General features: G+C 46.9%; 1 protein-coding gene across 7 annotated transcripts in view; it reads right to left on the bottom strand.

Moving 5' to 3' along the window:
* TIAM1 (TIAM Rac1 associated GEF 1) overlaps positions 1-19689 on the bottom strand; it is a 131866-nt gene that overhangs the window by 6164 nt on the left and 106013 nt on the right. For 4 of the 7 annotated variants that reach the window (XM_071564554.1, XM_071564534.1, XM_071564515.1 and 1 more), the window contains 9 exons: positions 18344-18447; positions 9596-9775; positions 9003-9071; positions 8587-8712; positions 6393-6501; positions 3890-4069; positions 3656-3774; positions 2520-2628; positions 834-892 (listed from right to left, as the gene is read on the bottom strand). In XM_071564554.1, the coding sequence (XP_071420655.1) occupies positions 834-892; positions 2520-2628; positions 3656-3774; positions 3890-4069; positions 6393-6501; positions 8587-8712; positions 9003-9071; positions 9596-9775; positions 18344-18447 (1055 nt within the window). Of the gene's footprint in view, positions 1-833; positions 893-2519; positions 2629-3655; positions 3775-3889; positions 4070-6392; positions 6502-8586; positions 8713-9002; positions 9072-9595; positions 9776-15882; positions 16192-17372; positions 17452-18343; positions 18448-19689 lie in introns of those variants that run through there. The other 3 variants (XM_071564544.1, XM_071564570.1, XM_071564564.1) reach the window with 3 other exon arrangements.

Consider the following 19689-nt stretch of genomic DNA (forward strand, 5'->3'; position numbering starts at 1 on the left):
GAAACAAGACACCCTGGGACAGACACAAGAGTCTCCTGTGCTCTGCACTGAGACCCTCCAGCTACAGACCTGCTGCAATTCTGATTTTCTCGCTCCAACACCTCACTGAGGTGCCTCTCTGTGAAGATCTTGCTAAAATCTAGACTAAAACAACTCATCAGCTGTTACCAATGCCTTCCAAAGTCACTCAGATCAGTGCTGCATTCTCTCCTCCAGGTGCACAAACACTCAGGAACAGGTTTTAGTTTTGCTTTGGTCACTCTGAAGTCCTCCTGTGGCCAGCTGGCTTTACCCATGTGAGCATTTCCAATCACACCTCAGTTTATGCCACAGGTGGGAATCACAGGTTTTCTGTAGCACCACAAACTGTGTCCTTTGTTCTAGCACGGGTTTACTGCCAAGCTTAGCTTTGAGTCCCAAACTCCAGTGGGATCCCTGAGCACACCTGACTTAGCTGACAGCAGCCAGCACTTGTTTGATGGCACAAAACACCCAGGGCATTGTGTTTTGCTGAGCAAGATGACAGACATTAAAAATTTGATTCAAACACACTGACCAAGGAGTCAAACACAAGAGAGAAGTTCACATCAATATCTTGATTCATGACAATCCATCCACAGCACGGAATGGATGTGGCAGGGACATGAATAACTAGTCCAGCAGAGAGCAAAGGATACAGTAAAGGAATGACTGCTCAGCACCACCCAACACCTCACACACCAAGGATCACACATGGAAAAGCACACTCCAGCTCCACAGCTTTATGGAAAGCAAATCCCAGTTGCAGCCCCACAAGTGCCCACAGCATCACCAGAACAGTCCATGCAACTCACAAGTTTCTTCTTCTGTTTGGAGCCATCCTTGTATACAAGGACCACAGCAGTTTTGAACACTAGAGGAGGAATCAGAGACAAAAGCCATGTAGTCACAGAATCACAAAATCACAGAACGCTTGGGGTTGGAAGGGCCCTCTGGAGATCACCCAGAGCAGGGGACACAGGAACATGTCCAGGTGGGTTTGGATGCCTCCAGACAGGGAGACTCCCTAAGCAGCTGTTCCACAAGCTCAGGCACCTCCATGGAAAGAAGTTCTTCCTCAAGCTGAGGTGGAACTTGTGTTTCAGTTTATGGCCATTGCTACTCCTCCTGTCACTGGCACCACTGAACAGTCTGGCACCATCCTCTGACACCTCTTGGAGATATTTGTATGGATTGATGAGTTCCCCTCTCAGTCTCTTCTCCAGACTAACCAGGCCCAGCTCCCACAGTCTCTCCTCAAGATTCTAAGGCTGGGAATGAGTCCCTGAATGCCCAAACACACAGACCTTTCAGCTCCTCAGCCCTCCCCTGAGCCAGGAAAGGAGGGCCTGGAGAAACCACCAACCCTCTTGTATATTCTTCCCCAAAAAAACAAACTCCACAGCTTTTACCACAGAAAACCAGGTGACTTCAAACTCACTTGAAACTTCAATGTTTACATCACCAGTTACAGGAACAACTATTGGAACAGCAACAATTCTATACAAGTATTTGGAAAACTTTAATTCCCCCTGGCTAATTTCACCTCAGAAAAATAAACAGCATCCAGCTACATGCAGCCAGTCAGCAGGAAATGCTGTGCATGGACAGGGGGGGAACTCCTCCCAGGGGGACAGTGGGCTATAGCAATTAAAAGGTGAACACCACTGGCAGGCAGAGGTGTAATCCCAGGGCTTTCTTGTCACACAAATCCACATGGAGCTGCAATTTGCCTTTCAAGACTTCAGTTTTCCTTGTGATCTTTTTCTTCAGGTCTCAAGCACACGCTTTGTTTTCAGACCAAACTGCAGCGACACTTAATTTTGGACATTTTATGAAACCAATTTAGAGATTCTGGGGGTAATTAAGAGTTGCTGCACATTCCTAGCAGCTTTCATGAAGCTTTCCTTTCGGGGTATGACCAGGTGCTTTCCCAGCTTACAGGAAAGCAGCAAATTTTATATGCTCTTCCAGAGCCAAGCTGAAAAAGTCTTCAATTGTTATCTTTATGGTATATTAAAAATAATAACAATAATAATCATCATCTGGAAAACATAATAATCATCATTCTGGAAACAACAAGGAAAAAAACACTTGCATGGGAAGAAATTTAGGAACAAATAGAGAGAACTCAACAGGTTCTGCAGTACTTGATGTAATTCTGAAGGTAAGAGAGAGGCTGGGTTGTGAAGCAGAGTTACTTGGCATCAACTGAACTATCAAACTGTATCTTTTCAGAGAAAAATATATTTCTATAGAGCTCTATAGCTTTGGGTATTGAGTTTAAGAAACTCTTGCCCTATACAGCAGCTATCTCCAAATTCCTCACCAGTTTTAGATCACTCCAGAACAGAACTGATCATGGCAGCAAAGAGACTAATGCAGCCTTAAGTTTCAGCCAACCTTGTGGAAGGCAAAGCTCAGTTACCTTCAACAAATATCTGCTAAGGCACATGTGACAGTCTTTAAGGCATCTGAAATAAAAGTATCAGGATACAAACCAAATGCTGCCAGCTCAGGTTCCTTCTTCCACTTCCCCAGTGAAGCAGGAGGATTCAGCCATATCACTGTATTATGCAGGAGCAAATCCCCCATGGAAAGGTCAGCAACCTGCCAACACAAGCACAGGCACAGACAAACAGGGTTTAATCAGTTCAAGGAACCTTATGTGAGTTTCCAGTTCATGAAAACTTGCTTCAAGTTTAGTTCTGAACAAAAAAAATTCCCCACATGCAAACTTTTGGAGTATTTCATCAGATGGCTGCAAGCATGTGCAAACAGACTGTGCCACTTTGCAACAGATCCTTAATTGCTCAGGACAAGTTAGGGTAAGTTAAACTCACAGAACAGCTCTTACAATTTGGTGTGAAGTCAAGGCAAAACCCAGATGTTTTCTTTTCCTTTTTTCTCTCCTTTTTCCATCCTTTTCCCAACCAGTTTCTTTCTATTTGGTTTGAAAATTTAAGCACAGCCCTGAACACACATACTCAGTTTGGGGCAAAGTTTAGAGACCTTTCTCTTTGACTTATGGTCCCTCAGACTGACAAATGGAGTGCTGCCCCTATTCCAGAGGTCTGGGATTTTAGGACCCATTCCAGGGGTCTCTGAGACAGTCAGGACTGAGACACAGCAGGTCTCTGTGTGTTTCCATATGCCCCACTGAGACCTCCAGCCCACGGCTCTGTCTCACATACCAAGTCCACCAACAGGCTCTCTAAAAGAGCATCAGCAGTTTCTCACACACCACACCTCACATTTTCATCTCTTCCAAGCCACTGAAGAGGCAAGGGCAGACTTGCCTCAGCATGCCACTCCACTCAGACTGGTGGGACCAGATTACTGATGTGAAAAGAGGAGAGCCAAGACAAGGATATCAAAATAATGAAGGGCAGGTTGGGATGAGATTTTCACCCAAGCACAACACTGAAGGTTGATTGTCCACTATTTCTTTACACTGGTCCCACTCACTGAACCATACATGGAAAAGCAGTTCTTGAATTGAATTAGGATTTCTCTGTTTGCACCACAATCCACTCCAGTGGCACAGCAGCAAAGGGAAATACTGGATGCAGTTTAACATGCACACTCCAGGCACCAAATAACAGCCTTTTCCTCTCCAAATCTCATTGCCTGTTACCTCTTTTTTCTCCCCTGTTTGCTCTGCTATAAGTTGGTCAAATACTGCCCCATACTCTTCATGGATCTTCTGCATTTCATTGATGTGGCTGGCAACCTTGTTCATTGTTTTGATGGCCACTAGAAGAGAGGCAGAGAGACAGGGGATGAAACAAAAGGGAATTTGAAACCTCTGAGAAGAAGGATTCCAGGTCAGGAATCAAGCAGGGAAAAGCACATGGGGTGGATCCCTTACCATCAAGGTGATAATGTTCTTCACTGTCCACGTCAGTGAGAGCAAAGAGCTCCTTGAGCAGCAGAGGGTACTTCAGGATGCGCTGGATGGGTTTGATGAGGTAAGACTCCAGCGTGGAGGAATGCTGCCGCCGGGGGTTCTGGGCATCCAGGAAAGCCTTGAAAGCAGTGTCTGTCTTGGCTGCAAGGTGAAAATGAAGCCACCGGATAAATCCAAAACCCAGAAAGTGACTTGTCCAGCTTTAAATTAATTTCCAGAGATGTTTTGCAATAAAGCGCAGATTTATCAGGTCCATGGAATAAGATTTATGCCCTCCAGGTTTTGAGTCATTGACACTTTGCCTTGGATATGCTATTTAGGATTTGACAACAGGCACCCACCTCTGCACCAATACAGACAGTTTTTAATTTCACTGCCCACGGTGGAAAAGAATATCCTGAGCTGGAAGGGATCCACAAATATCATCCAATCCAACTCCTGGCCCTGCACAGGCACCCCAACAATCCCACCCTGTCCCTGTCCCGTTGTCCAAACCCTCCTGGAGCTCTGGCAGCCTTGGGGCTGTGCCCACTGCCCTGGGCAGCCTGGGCAGTGCCCACCACCCTCTGGGGGAAGAACCTTTCCCTGAGATCCAACCTAACCCTGCGCTGGCACAGCTCCAGCCATTCCCTGCTCCTGTCCCTGGTCACAGGGAGCAGAGACTGAAGCTGCCCCTCACAAGGATGCTGCAGACAGCAATAAGTACTTCTGGCCTTGCAACTATTTTAGAGCACCACAAATTGTTTTAATCATGTGTTTCCTTTAAGCAAAGGCTCAAACTGATTATTTGTGAGAAGTCACCGCTGCTAAGCCCAGTCTAACAGGTGCATCTACAATATTGACAGGTCTGGTTCTTGTTACCTCATCAAACATTAAAATGCAGCACTGACCAACCACCAGGAACCAGTAAGGAGGCAGACAGCAGTGCACTTAAGCTGGGCCACCAGATTTTGGGAGCACAGGCAGCCTGGACACCTGATTGCCATCATTTTTCTACCTGTCTGCTACTGAACTTCTGAAAAGTGCCATTTTCTTTGTGGCTCCTCCCACTAGAACATAAGGAAGGAAGGAAGGAGGAGGTGGTATTTTTAGACACACAAGTTATTCAGTGTAGGAACAATTCCACACAATTGCTTTTATTGGAGTCATGTCCCCTGCCAGGGCTGGCTGGGTTTTTTGCAGACAGTCACCTGATTTCAATAAAGCAACTTCAGTTTCAAATCCAAAAGCCACCTGCACCTCAGCTGAGGACACCAAATTACACCTGAAATACATGCCCAGGCTTTTTAAGAGATTTATCTCTGGAGTGAAATTTTAAGTTCTGTTTATGCCATAATTCAAGCACAACCATTTCTCATTTTTATTTACAGCCAGCAAAGGAAAATAAAAGCAAAATAACCAGATCTGCCTGTTCTACAGCTGTAACATTAAGGCCCAACAAAATGATTCCAAAAGAAAGCACGGCTGTGACTAGCAACAAGTCTTATATTTTTATATCCCACATTGTTGCCAAGTATTCTTTGCAGCACGAGGAATAAAAGTTTACAAGTACAAATGAAAAAAGTGCACAAGAAAAAAAAACACAACAAAAAACCCCAAACCAACCAACGAAAAAAACCCCAAACTTTTCATTATCAGACATCCAGACGTTCTTTGAAAAATAAGAGCTCCTCCCTAATGGCATTGCTCCTACAACTGAAACCATTTGTTTATTCAATGTCTTGGCCAAAAAGGAATGGCACGAATCACTGGCACCTCCAAGAGATTAACACTCTGACAGGGGCAGAACATCACTCTGAGGGAAGTTGGCCCACAAGCATCTGTAAGCCAGACCACAGTTCATTTCTCTCCATCTCAGCAAGCCATGGAAACTTCTCAGGCAAGTTGGAATGAGGTGAGAGGAAGGACAGAGAGGAGAGAGAGCATGGGGAAGTTAAAACACTTAGGCAGCTTCCATAAAACATTCTCCCAGGCTGATCCTTTCCCAGTGGCTGCCAGCATTCAACCACATTGGCTGGGGATTCAGTGGGATTGCCACTAGCAAGGATTCATGGCACACACAATCCCAGGAGCATCCAGGGGTCATTACAAGCACCACCACTCCTGGTTCCAAAGTACACAGTGATCCATTAGCACCAGAAACCCTCCCACATGACTGGAGAGTGTCAGGGGAGAAGAAATAAAGTGTGGGGAGAGAAAAACTGCACAGAAGGTTAACCACTTCTCGTAGTGAGCTCCTCAGGTATCATCCCACTGAGGGTGGTCCCAGAACACCCACAGCACGAAGCTCTCCATGAGCCTCTTGGACCAGATGGACTTAATTCCCTGCTGCAAAGGCTCCTGGAGAACACCCAGGCACGTGTGTGCCCCCATTTCTGCCCATCACCCTCAAGGGCCACCTGTGCCAGCCCCAGCCAAGGTGTGGCTGCCATGGCTCTCCCTCTGCCCAGAATGTGGCTCTTACCTTTGACCAGGACTTTGGGGACTTTCGTGTGGCTGGCACAGAAGGCACTGTACAGCTTGAACCGGTCAGCGTAGTACAGGAAGGACCCTCCCAAGGAAAACAGCACTTTCTAGGATTTAAAAAACAATAAAAAGGAATTAGTAAAAAAAGTCCATGAAAGCCATTTAGTTCTTTTCCCTTCTCCCAGGTCATCTGAAGCTTCCTGAGCTTTGGAGTGACAGGAAAATGCATTCTTAGAGGGTCTTCTCACCAGGACATGGACCTGCGGGAGCGAGTCCAGAGGAGGCCACCAAGAGGATCAGAGGGATGGAGGAGCTCTGCTGTGGGGAAAGGCTGAGAGAATGGAATTGTTCAGCCTGGAGAAGAGAAGGCTTTAGTGTGACCTTATTGTGGCCTTCCAGGACCTGAAGGGAGCTACAGGAAAGATGGAGAGAGACTCTTTACATGCGTCTGCAGAGACAGGACAAGGGGGAATGGCTTCCCACTGACAGAGGGCAGGGATAGATGGGATATTGGAAGAAATTCTTGGCTATGAGGGTGGGCAGGCCCTGGCACAGGTTGCCCAGAGAACCTGTGGCTGCCCCATCCCTGGAAGTGTCCAAGGCCAGGTTGGACAGGGCTTGGAGCAACCTGGACTGGTGGAAGGTGCCCCTGCCCGTGGCAGGGGGTGACACTTGATGATCTTGAATGTCACTTCCACCCCAAACCATTCTGTGATTTCATGATTCGTCCACCAAGAAACAGGGTCAACCTTGGTGTGTGGATTAACATATTAATTAATAATTGTAATAATAATTAACATCATTAGCCGAGTCCCAACCTGGAGACACCACTCACTCCAGAGGGACTGGACTCACAGCTCCAGAGTGTGATTAAAAGCCTAACTGAGCTCAGCAGTGGCCAGAGGCCACAGAAGGACTGGATGTATCTGACTTTGTAATGGAGCAAGAGACTAAAGAGCTGTGCAAGCAACACCCACCCCTCTGCACAAACCCACCAAGGCCTGCACCTCCTTGGACTGAGTTTGTCAAACACAATCCTTCCCTGAGATGCCTTATCTTTTTCTCTGCTACCCACTTGGGAAGCAGACAACACATGGTGGGGGGACTGGGACAACACGTGGGCAGCTTGGGGACAGTCAGGAGAGGGAACCAAAGTGCAGAACTGAAACCACAGAGCCCCAAACCCCACATTTCACACACTGCTTTCACACAGTGCCCGTGGGGCAGAACTGAAAGTGAGGTTGGTGCACTTTTTGTGGAAAGAGGTGGAAGCAGCAGCACTCAGAGGGCAGAGTTCTCTCCATGAGGAGGATTCCCTGGCACTCCTCTCTCAAAGCTCAGAGCACACAGTGATCACAGAGGCTTGCTCCAGGAAAAAACCTGTCTCTGTGCTCCCCATTCAGTGCCCAATCCCTACAAAACAAGAGCTGTGTTCTAGTTCCAGGAGGGCAGTGTTCACGATTGAGGCTCATTTTAAACAAACTCCCAATGGCAAAGACAAAAAGACCAATTCTTTCAGTAGTTCTTCCAGGGCTGTATGTGAGCTCAAGAGCAATCCCACTGCAACTATTATTCAGCAAGATATCCTCTCCTTTACCAAGGTGAGTGTTCAAAGCCAGAATAAAATTCCCCAGTGAGAAAACATTCCATCAGCTACTGGCCATATCTCCAATACCAATATGACTGCATTTGAAAGAAACAAAATTTGTTCTCAAATTTTCCTAGTTTTTACTATCTGTAGTTTACATTTCTACTTGTGATGATGCACATCCGCTGAGAGCTGAAAGGATTTGCCACAAAGCTCCACCATGGAACAAAAGTCCAATTACAGAATTCAATGTGCTCTTCTCCTCTGCAGCCCCAGTGGGTTTCTGAACATTAGACTTGTCAGAAGAAGGATGTTATCTAACTTTCCATTTCCAGCATTTCCTGACAGCTCAAGGCAAGAAATCTGGCGGAAGGGCAAGAATAGCACCCAGAAGCACATGGTGTTACAGCATCCTAGTGCTCTATATGGCTAAATGTAGCATAAACTATATTGTGGCAGGAGAATTCTCAAACAGCACCAGTATTAGCTGAAAATTAATCTTGAGTGTGAGCACATGCACGTTTTTACATGAACAGTGACAACAGGCAGAAAAATATGATGAAGAGTGTTAAAGGACTCCTCAAAATGTAAACAATGAGATTACCTTAAATTGCTCAACTTTTTCAAGCTTTTCCAGGTCTGGAACCAGCCTTACTCCATCTTCGAGAGTTTTCAAGAACTCTACCTGGAATGCTACCATTTCAGTCAGGTTCCCAAAGAGAACATCCAGCTAATAAGAGGGAAAAAAAAAAAGGCAAAATGCTGAAAATATCACTTTGTAGCTAACCATGTTTGCCAGGGCTTCAGTAATTCTCAGTTGTATAATCAGGGTGATGTCAGGAAAAACAGCCTACAGACTATACATTACTGAGCAGTACTTTTATACTCTGCTCAATTCACTATTTGAAAAGAAATGGACTTAAAAATTTCAGCTAAGTAAGTGCAGCTGGGGGTGGGCAGAGCAGAAGGGCAGGTGAAAGCTCTCACACAACAAGACATCCAAGAGTCAACATAACATACCTCATCTGGTGTGAGGAACGTTTCCTTTTGCAGAGGCTTCAGGTATCTCTCCATTAGACAATTTAAGTCCTAAAAAGTCATAAAAAGATGTCCATGTTGGTCCCTCAGAGTGGCAAAGATCACAGAATCACAGAGAGAATCTCAGACTATTCTGAGTTGGAAGAGACCCACAAGGATCATCAAGTCCAACTCAAGTCAAGGGCCTACACAGGGGATTGAACCCATGACCTTGGCATTATTACTACCAAGTTTTAACCAACTGAGCTCATCTCAGGGTCACTGCTCACCCAGTCTGCCAACTTCTCCTTTTCACACACAAGACAAAGCAGTTGGATTTTAGAGTTCAAGACAGTAAAAGGAAACATTTACACAGTTTTACTTACAAAACCATTGAGCAGTGCTCCTGTGCACACCAAGAATGACAGCCTAAGAATTTGGAAAACCTGCTTATTTCAGGTTTAAGTTCCTGCTTTAGGGACAGACTGTAGAACTGAGCTAACAGATACATGGCACAAACCAAGACTTGAAGAGGAAACCAACCCGATTTCTCAGGGAACATGCCCAGACTGTCCCCAGCCATGGAGCCCCCTCACCTTGACGTAGGTGCGCTCTGTCTCCAGGAGCTCACAGATGACCTTCCGCAGCTTGTCTGCATCTGTGAGCTGCCTCATGGTGGCCACTTGGGGTCCTGCAAATTCCTGGGGATGAGCACCTGAGTCAGAGGGGTTCATTTCATGCAGACTGCGACAGAAAGCAGCGACCTGCTCTGTGCTCTTTAAAAAGAAGGAAGAGGAAAGACCAGAGGTAATATTTTAAGTAAGAGCCATAGGAACGATGGAGCTGAGAAGTGTTTTCAGTTCAGCAGTTGCAGTTTGGGGATTTTTTAACAGGCAATAATGTCCAGAAGCGTCTATCCTGCCTCACAGTGACTGGGGATAAGAGGAGGGGGAAAAAAACCCCAACAAGAGTTGCACAATTCAAATTAATTGAAGTGCTGTTCAATACCATTCCTGGTGTGAGACACACAAGAACTTTAATTAAAATAGGCTCATCTGGCACTTAAGATTGACAAACTAACAAAGAGGCCCAAAAATTGGGAATGAAAAATGACTGTGCAAACAAACACACAGCCCAGCCCTCTGCCAGTTCCCTAATTGTTTGCTACACTCCTGGGAATAGCTCTGTCAACTCAACAGAGGAGACAACACAAATGTAGAACCTGATCAAGCTGCTTTTTGGGGAAGCAAAGCCATCCAGGGAGCCAAAGCCTCTCCAGGCTCCAAACACAAATTCTTTGGGAAAGTAACCTTATACCTGATCTGTGACAGGAAATATGCATTGTAGGGTGAATTTCTTCCCGTAAGTCACATTTTCCAGAGCTGGTTTCTTTATCTATAGACATCTGCTTAAATATTATAGCCAGTTATCCCTGGTTCACCTCCTTGTCTGAGATCATTTTCTCAGACTCTTAATTACACTGGAAAGTTTGGAGCAGGTACAACCTCTGGTGTCAGTGGCCACAGCCCCAGCTCCTGGGGAAAAGACCTGCTCCATTGGATCACATCTCCCTAATCCTGCCATGGGATCTCAATCCAGATGCAGTGATTTCCCAGCACTGCCTCTACAGCCCTCAAGTTCATACTAGAAGTCCTGTGAGGAGCAGCTGAGGGAGCTGGGGGGGCTCAGCCTGGAGAAAAGGAGGCTCAGGGGGCACCTTCTGGCTCCCTGCAACTCCCTAACAGGAGGTTTTAGTCAGGTGGAGGTTGGGCTCTGATTTCAGGAACACACAACAGGAAAAGGGGACACAGCCCCAAGCTGTGCCAGGGGAGGGTCAGGTTGGACATCAAGACGAATTTCTCCCTGGAAAGGGTTGTTAAACACTGGAAGGGGCTGCCCAGGGAGGTGGTGGATTCCCATCCCTGGAGGTGCCCAGGGCAGGACTGGCTGTGGCACTCAGTGCTCTGGGCTGGGGACAAGGTAGGCATTGGGCACAGGGTGGGTTCCAGGGGCTGGCAGGGCTTTGCCAAGGTGGGCATCGGGCACAGGGTGGGCTCCAGGGGCTGGCAGGGCTTTTCCAGCCTCAGGGATTTTGTGATTCTGTAAAACAACTGACCCAAAATCACCCTGTCCAAACAGAGGAAAAACTAACAAATTTTAAAAAAGAAAAAGGAAAAGAAAGAGAGAATAAAGCACCTCACAGATCACTTCACTCTCACCAGCTGGCAGTGCCAAACACCTCCACAATTTTTAAGGCACATATTCTCCTCACATACAGCTGCTTCCCTCTCCATGTACCTACAATCCATGCTAAGAACAAGTAAGGATTTCCTGCCCTTGCACAGGCATTCCTGAGAGATCTCTTATGGCTCCAAATGCTCACCCAAGGTACCACTTCACAGCATGTGAGTAAAGACATTTATTATGCACAGGATCATTTTCTTCAGGACACAAGGGTAAGTAAGGAACTAATTGTAACTGACTGTCTATCCAAAGTGCCTCCTGGACACACTTCTTTACAGGGAAAAGATTCACCTTCAGTTTCTGAGGTTAAGGAAAAGTATTGCAAGTTGAGGACAGGAGCAGTGAGTTAAAACAGGCCAATTCCAACAAACTCTGCTTCTGGTAATGGCACATCACAGAGTTAAGACATTAGTCAACATAATTCCTGTTATTTCTCAGCAAGGTTCCACCTACACTCGCTGTATTCTTAAGTATGAAACATACACAAACTTTTAGACCACATTTGCATCAGATTCCCACAGGTGTGATCTTGATCTCAACAGCCCCAAATCCTCAAAGGTGAAAAAGCCTGGCTACAGCACAGGCAAAAAAAAACCTTCCCAAGTTACCTGCTCTGCTGGAAAGGAGGGACAAAGAACTGGCAGTTCAGATGTGTTAATCTGAGCCTGCAGAGACCCAGGATTACACAGGGGTTTGCTCAGAAATGTTTAGCCTGAAGACTATTTTGTAAAAGAACATTTGAAGAAGATATGACATATCCAGTGGCATTTTGCTCTAAGATCCAAGTGTTCAGATAAAACCACTTGTAAATATAAAACACAGTATGGAATCAAACTCCAAAAATAAACCAAGTGTTTCAAGCAGTTCATGCTTGATACCCCACAGACTTCTCACCACCCTGTGCGTGCACTTGCAGGAAGCTGCAGGGAAAGATGGGTCACCCAAAAAGAGAGAGCGAAAATCAGCTGAGGGTGTGAAACACCAGCTAAGCACTGAAGCTGAAAATTGGATGACACACAGAGGCATGTGATATGCCCCAGAAGGAGCAGTTACACCCTTATGGCAAAAAGGAAGTGTGGAAGACTTCCCAAGGCCTTATTTCCACTTGTGCACACTTAACCCATCCATGGGCTCCATCAGTGACCGAGCGCTGCCTCTCCTGATGAACTGCCCACCTCTCTCACACAACACTCTCTGGACAGACAAAAAGTCTCCAGCACAATAATTCACAAACTTCTTCTCCTGCAATTGTGGTGTGTGACCTTTCCTTCCCCACTTAGGCTACAGCCAGCAGGAGGGCTGTGATGCCTCCCTCCAGCTTCCCCCATATTTTGGGGGGAACAAGGTAGTCAAGGGCTGTCTGGAACCCTGACCCAGATGTTCTGCTGATGTGCAAATACAGCTGTCAATCAACCACCTCAATCCATAAACAGTGCACACTCCAGGGCCTGATGGGCTGCCCTGCAGGGCATTGAGTTGCACACCAGGCTCTCCCCTTGAGTAGGACATTTCTCAAGGTTCCTCCTCAGGGATCCCTGGCCACAACAGATTCTTGGTTAGGGATGAGGAGCATGCTGGACTTTGAATTCTTAGTCAAGGGATCTACAGGATTGGCTGTGCATATAAAACCCTTTAGACATAACCCACTGACCAAGCCTGGGACTAGGAGTGGATCCAGCTGCACCTGAACCTACCAAGAAGGAGTTTAGAGAGCAGTGGGGTCCTTTCTGAACCTCGTGACTCAACAGGAGGGTCCCCCAACCACTTCACCTGACCCTGCTCTCTATGCAGTAAATAACCAAGTGTACCTTGCCATCAAGTCTTATTAAACCACTCTCATACTGATCAACAAACTCTGCTAACTTAGCAGTTTATACCAATGAAGTATATTGCTTTTCTCTTACAGCTGAAGTGCAAAACCACCCTGACAACTGCTGTGTTTCATTCCTGAACATAATTCTGCCTACCTTGTAGTTCCTTTAAAAAAATCGATTTTCAGACAGAAAGTAGGTGCACATTGCACACAGGGTGCTTTGAACACAGCTGTTCTGATGAAAACTCTCAAACACAGATTTCACAAAAGCACCTCTGTCCCCATTTTCCTGAAGAAAGTGGATAGAGCAGGGAAGCTCTGGAACAGAAGCATATCCTTTTATCTCCCTACACCAGCTCTGTTTGCCAGCAATGATAGCACTAAAGCAGGATTTCTCCAGGAGAATTACGGCATCACACTTGAAGGACAATTCTGCAAAGCAATCCCTTCTAGCAACCTTACAATGAGACTGAGGGCTGGCACAACTGGCCTGTAAAGTGGAGTTTACTTCACAAGGACATTACCCTTCCTCTGCAGGAGGCTCAGCAGAGGAGCTAAGCTCACATCCTTCCACGCAGGAGGATGAAGTCCTTACACTCACCAAAGGGGCTGCTGCCCAGAGTGGGGAGTTCTGCCTTGAAAGCAGAGTGCCATTGCAACTGTCCCCTTGAATGGCACAGAGCACCTCTGTGCCACCAGGGACAGCAAGCTCTGAGCAGCACTGACCTCCCAAACCAAACTCAGGCAAACCGCATCCCTTCAGGCACCCCACGGTAACAAAAACCCTCTGCAGGGCACACACGTTACAGCTCAGCCTCCAGTTCAAACTCACAATCCAAAAATTACCACAGCCCCAAACCCCCTTTAAGTGCAAATTCCTGAGCCCAGCCCCACAGCACAGCAGATCTGCTCACCAGGTACAGCAAACGGTACAGGGAGTCCCCGTCTTTGCCCGTCCCTTCGTTCCTGAGCTTACGGCTCACCCTCCACGGAGCCGACATCGCTGGGAAGGCAGCACCGCCAGACTGTCACTCATCCAGCAGGAACATCCCAGTGCTGCACATACTCAGCTGATCCAAAGGGCTTTCCCACTGCAGACAGACCCCCTGTGCTCCCTCCTTGGCTCGGATCACTGATGCAGTTCCAGGGCAGTGCCCATCCCTCTCCCAGCACAGCCTTCCCACAGGTGTCATTTGCCCCACGCTCACATCAGTGGGAATTCAGAGCCAGGCTCAGGGAAGGGAGACCTCAGTGCTGCCTTCACAGGGAAACTTCAGCAGAGAGGCTGAAATGCAGCAGAGCCACGAAGGCAGCCTGGGAATATCAATGTCTGTTGCCTGTGGCAGAGCAGGAGCCGATTGGCTACAAATGGAGCTGCTGAGGAATATTAAACATCTGAAGGGACAGAATTAAAGAACTTAAAAGAGCCACTGGAAAAGCGACCCCTCAAATCCCTGTTTTAATCCTTTCATGTCTATTTTGCAACACATTGAAGGTTTGGAGACTTAATTTTGGTCTTGAATAATGCTGCAGAGAGCAGACGACCTACTTTCTTGGAAAAAATCCCTCTGAATGGTGTAAGCATGTGCAGACACAGCCCATCACAACAGCTCCCCTGAGCACCAGGGCTGAGAGGTAATTAGCCTTTAATGCAAGAGCCAGATGTCTTTAATTACAAACAGGAAGGAATGAGTGTCCTGCAGTATTTTAACTGGGGACACCCTTTAAAGCACATCCCCAGTAAATTCAAAGTGCCATGACCTGAAAAAATATACACAAAGACTGATTTTGAGATGCAGCACAACACTTGTCTTAGCCTTTGGTAACATGCAGTGTTAAGAACTCACACATATCCTCAGTTTTCAGGATGTCTCCTTTGAACCTTGATTTATTCTACAATTTGGGAAAGAGCAAAACAACCACCTCACCTCAGAGGAAAGAAATCATTGAAGAATTTACTGTGGTATGAAATGTTCCTGCTATTCTGTTGAATTGAGATTGCCAGAGGAGCATCCCCTGGATTTCACAAACAGCCTGAAATTTCAGTTCACAGGCTAGATGAAAACAAGCCTGAAGGGGTGGTAGAGAGCAAGCTCTCCTTTCCCCCACTCTTCTCCCTCCCAGCTCTCGCCTCCACTTGGCTCCCACATGAAATGGAGAGAGAAAGGAAAGCCAGAAGCCCACCCTGGAGCAAAGTAACCTGAAGAGAAACTGAAGGCCACTGCCAGCTGCATGACCTCGAGGGTTGTACCCAGAGAGCTCCCTGCTAGAATTCACATAGATTTCAACTCGAGATAACAGGGTGAAATTAGATAGGGGGTGAGTCCAGAGAGAACAACAGCTATGCCACACCACTGATACCTCAACCCACCCTGGAAATGGGTTTCGAGTATTTTATCAGAATGCTTCTACAGACACATCATTTTATCTTATTATATATAATATACATATGTAGTTATTACTTTGGCAATAGTGACGGAGAAGCAAACCCCACATTATCAACCCTTTAGGATACACACAAAGCCAGCTCTTCAGAAAATGGAGGAACCCTCAAAGCTACTGCTGTACCCTCCAAATCCTTCACCACCACCACCATCAGCCTGGAGGCTTTTGCAGATTAAGAAACAAATGCACCACTACTAAGGAAACACACACCCACGTGCACACATGCTGGGCTGGGGGAAGGGACAGAGAAGAGGAGGGAGGAGGAGGAGGAAGAGGAGTAGGGAAGACACATCAAAGACAAGTCCATCCACCTGTCACCTGCATGAGAAAGGTCCCAAGGAGCCCCAAGCCCAGGTTTTGGCAGGATTTCCCAGCGCTTACCTTCACACAAAGCCCGTGCTGGGAGAGCGGACGGAGCAGAGCTACGGAGCAGAGCTGCAGCGCTGCCTTCCTCTGCTTTGCCATGAATTATTAATGCTCCCCTAGGAGCGTTCAGGGAAGCTGGGAGCTGTCCTCCTCTGCAGCCCTGGGCTTGGCAGCAGGCAGCCCTGCCCCACGAGCATGGTATCTCACAGCAAAGGACACCCCAAAGGCTGCTTGGGATCTTCAATGCTGCCTCTGAGCTAAAAGAAGGGGGACTCTGTTTGGCTGGGAGGCTCCAATGCAGGTAAAATGGATTTCCTCTGCTGCCCAGGGGTGAATGGGGAAGAGCCCCTGCCCTGCTTTAGCCAAGAAGGGCAGAAAACTAAAGGAAGTCTGCCCCAAACTCCACCATCCAAGGGAGACTGGAAGCTGTGGCCAGGACAGTGATAAAGGGGAACGTGCCCTTCCTGGTGGTAGGAGGGCACAGCCTTTCCCTTCCCACGTACAGAAATAACCCCTGTAAAACAGCACTGAGGACATCAGCTTAATCTGCTGTGCCATAATCCCAGGAGCATGGAAAGGTGTGGGAGTGCACAGACAGGAAAACACCTTTGTTTTTCCCCCTCACTGTACCAGCCTGGTGGTGGCTTCCCATGGAAAAACACATGTTGCAGTATCCTTGCTTCCCATGAAATCAGTTTTCCCAAGCACACAAAAGAGCAAAGGGATTAGGAAAACCCTCCTGCTGACTGAGCTTTTTCCCCTCCCCTCTACCATATGCAGGAATTATCTAGAGGCATTGCAGAATAACTGGGGGGGTTCTGTAGTTTACATTAAAGAGGAACCACCAAGGAAGCTCAGTGAGTAAAGAGCTCAGGCACAGCAGCATCCCTGGGTTTGCCAAATTGACTACATGGCATATGAACATGTGTTCTTTTTCTAATAAGAGACCATTTCAAGCAGTTTGTCCCACAACAAACAGAGCACTAAGTAAAATGTCTCAATCCCCTCTGCATCACACAAATACAGTGACATATTTCTGCATTTCTAAAGAAAACTCAGTGATGTCAACATTTCATTTACAGAGAAGCAGACACTCCTGTCCTTGGAAACCAAGGCTCCTTGGAGTCAGGAGTTACTTTTCCAGCATGTGAATATTAAGCATTAAAGCTGCTAAGGTGAATTTCTCAGTTTAACTAAATCTGCTGAGCTGCAGAGCTAATCTGTAATCCTTACGACCTCCTGAGGCACTGCAGCTCTGAGGATGCAAAATGGAACCCCACAGCCTGTGGAGCAGCTCGGAAATAGAAAGCCATGGGAGGCACAGCAAGAACATTCATCCCCCCAGCAGCCATGTGTTCTGCTCAGTGCTCTGCCACAGCTCTGTCAAATGCCAGAGAGTATGAAAATCCCAGATATTTACACTTAAAAATCCCCAAGCATCAACAAACAGTTCCACTCGCTGAAGAAATTGTTTGTACTTTGAAGAAGAAATTGTTTGTACTTACAAGAAAAAGTTCTGTAATAAAACCTGGAAACAAGCTGTAGGAGTAACCACCTTCTCTGCATGCATTTCATGCATTGGAATGTTTTTTCTTATCTGACTTCCACTGCCTGGCTATGAAAGACAAAACTACAGGCTAGAGGACAGAAGGGGTCAGGAAACCAGAGGCCAAGGTCTTTTCCTTCCTTTCTCTACCATAGAGACCAGCTCACAGCTCACTATAGCACATCTTAGTTAAAATAAAAGCTTGAGAGAAGACATGCACAAACAGAGATCTGACTCTCATGAGATCATTAGTTGTGTAGAAAAATAGCTGTATGCTGTCACCTTCACCCATGCAACGAATACCTAAAAGCAATCAGCACCTTCAAGATAATTTCACTGGATTTTGCCTCAAATCCACTAAACATCACACCTACTGTTGTGTAAAGCTTCCCAGCATGAGTGTGAGCTGCCAACCACTGTGAAACCATCCCTTAATAGATGCCAATTAGAAATCATTTGCACAAGCTCTTAGCTATAATTGCAGAGTTTTTCTTCAGTTTAAGGTAGATGATTAGTTTGCATTTAAAAACCAGCATGTGTGCTATGCTGCTGCTTTAAGGAAATACAGTTTAACTTACATTCCTCCCATGCCAATAAATCAAGGAAGAGTAAGAAAGCCTAATAACCCACATGATCTTTTGGTTGAGCAGAGCTGCTCTAGTGTGGCAGGTGATGAACCAGCCTGTTTAAAAACTGTGTGGGAACATTCTCACAAGACACTGAGGATGTGAACCGACCCTGAAAAAAGGGCACAAGTCTTGCTTAAGAGGGAGCGAGTGATGTGCCATAATCAAAGCTGTAATTTGTTCCATTCAAGATCATCCATAGACACCTTGAAAGGAAGATGAGTGTTTTCTCTGGAAAGGTGCTCTAACCAGCACCTTGGCTGTGGCTGCACTGAGCTTCCATGTGGGAATGAGACCTTCTCACCTTGCTCATCTTCTCAGCCTCATCACACGACTCCAAGTCCTGCGTTTCTGTCTCCTCCGGAGCTGCCTCGGCAGAGCTGTCCAGGTCACCACAGAGAGAATGCCCTGTCATAACAGAAACATGTGTGAGACACAGCCAGACCTGCCCAAACCCCCAAACCCAGCTGCCAGGACAGAGCTCCCATGGAGAGCCAAGCCCCATCCCATCCCAACGGGACGTTGTGCCGGAGGCGCTTGGTGACCTCCAGGGAGGGTTTCCCAGCTCAGGTCAGGCAGAATGACAGGTGTACAAACACACAGGTTATGCCCAGGCACACCAGGCACTCAGAAACTACCAAAACCAGTTCAGAGATAAGGCTAAAATGTCACTTTGAAATTCTTCCACTTAGCATTCATTTCTTGGCTGGTGAGCAGCTGCCAAGCCCTTTACACCTCAGTGGTTCCAGTGGGAACTGTGGTATGCAGCCCTTGGCTGTGCAGGTCTGGGCAGCCCTCCCCCTGGGTTAAGTCAGACATGGTGATTCCAAATTGCACCCACCTCTGAGTTTCTGTGTTGATTTTTAAGGAAACAAACCCAGTTTTCATAATTTTAGGAGTATTACATTAACTTGACACTAAATTTCATTTCCATCAGTACATGGCAATACCTCTGCACCCCTGAGCACTCTCCTGCAGACTGTTGTTAATACAGCTGGTAACTCCTTTGTGACTTCTTGTCACCTGCAAGTGACTCAAGAAGAGACATAATCTCAGCCCCAAGTTCTGTGCACAAGTAGCTTTTTTCTGGCTCTGACTCAGGGAGCTGTAAGCAGTGTTACTACACCTTTGCCAGTTTTAATATAAACCCAGATTTTATACACATCCAGCTCCCAGCTGCGGCACATTATACTGACCAGTGATGGACTGAACTCTGCCAGGAATGTCCTGCATGCCTCAAGCCAGCATAAAGAGAGATTTTACAGTAGCTTGTTTTTCAGGTGATACCAAAAAGCCTCGTCAAAGTCCACGGGATGCAGCCACACCAAATATCCCTGCTCTGTACAACTCAAGACTCAACAGATTGCACTGACAGAAGTCTGGGTTGTATGAGGAAAGGCTGAGAAAGCCTGGAACAGAGAAGGTTTGGGGTGACCTAATTGTGGCCTTCCATGCCTACCTGAAGGGAGCAACCCAGAAGGATGGGGAGAGACTCTTTACAAGGGCCTGGAGTGCCAGCACAAGGGGGAATGGCTTCCCACCGACAGAGGGCAGGGATAGAAGGGATATTGGGAAGGAATTCTTGGCCGTGAGGGTGGTGAATCCCTGGCACAGGTTGGGCAGAGAAGCTGTGGCTGCCCCATCCCTGGA

Source organism: Pithys albifrons, chromosome 1, assembly GCF_047495875.1.
Source record: "Pithys albifrons albifrons isolate INPA30051 chromosome 1, PitAlb_v1, whole genome shotgun sequence".
Lineage (NCBI taxonomy): Eukaryota > Metazoa > Chordata > Aves > Passeriformes > Thamnophilidae > Pithys > Pithys albifrons.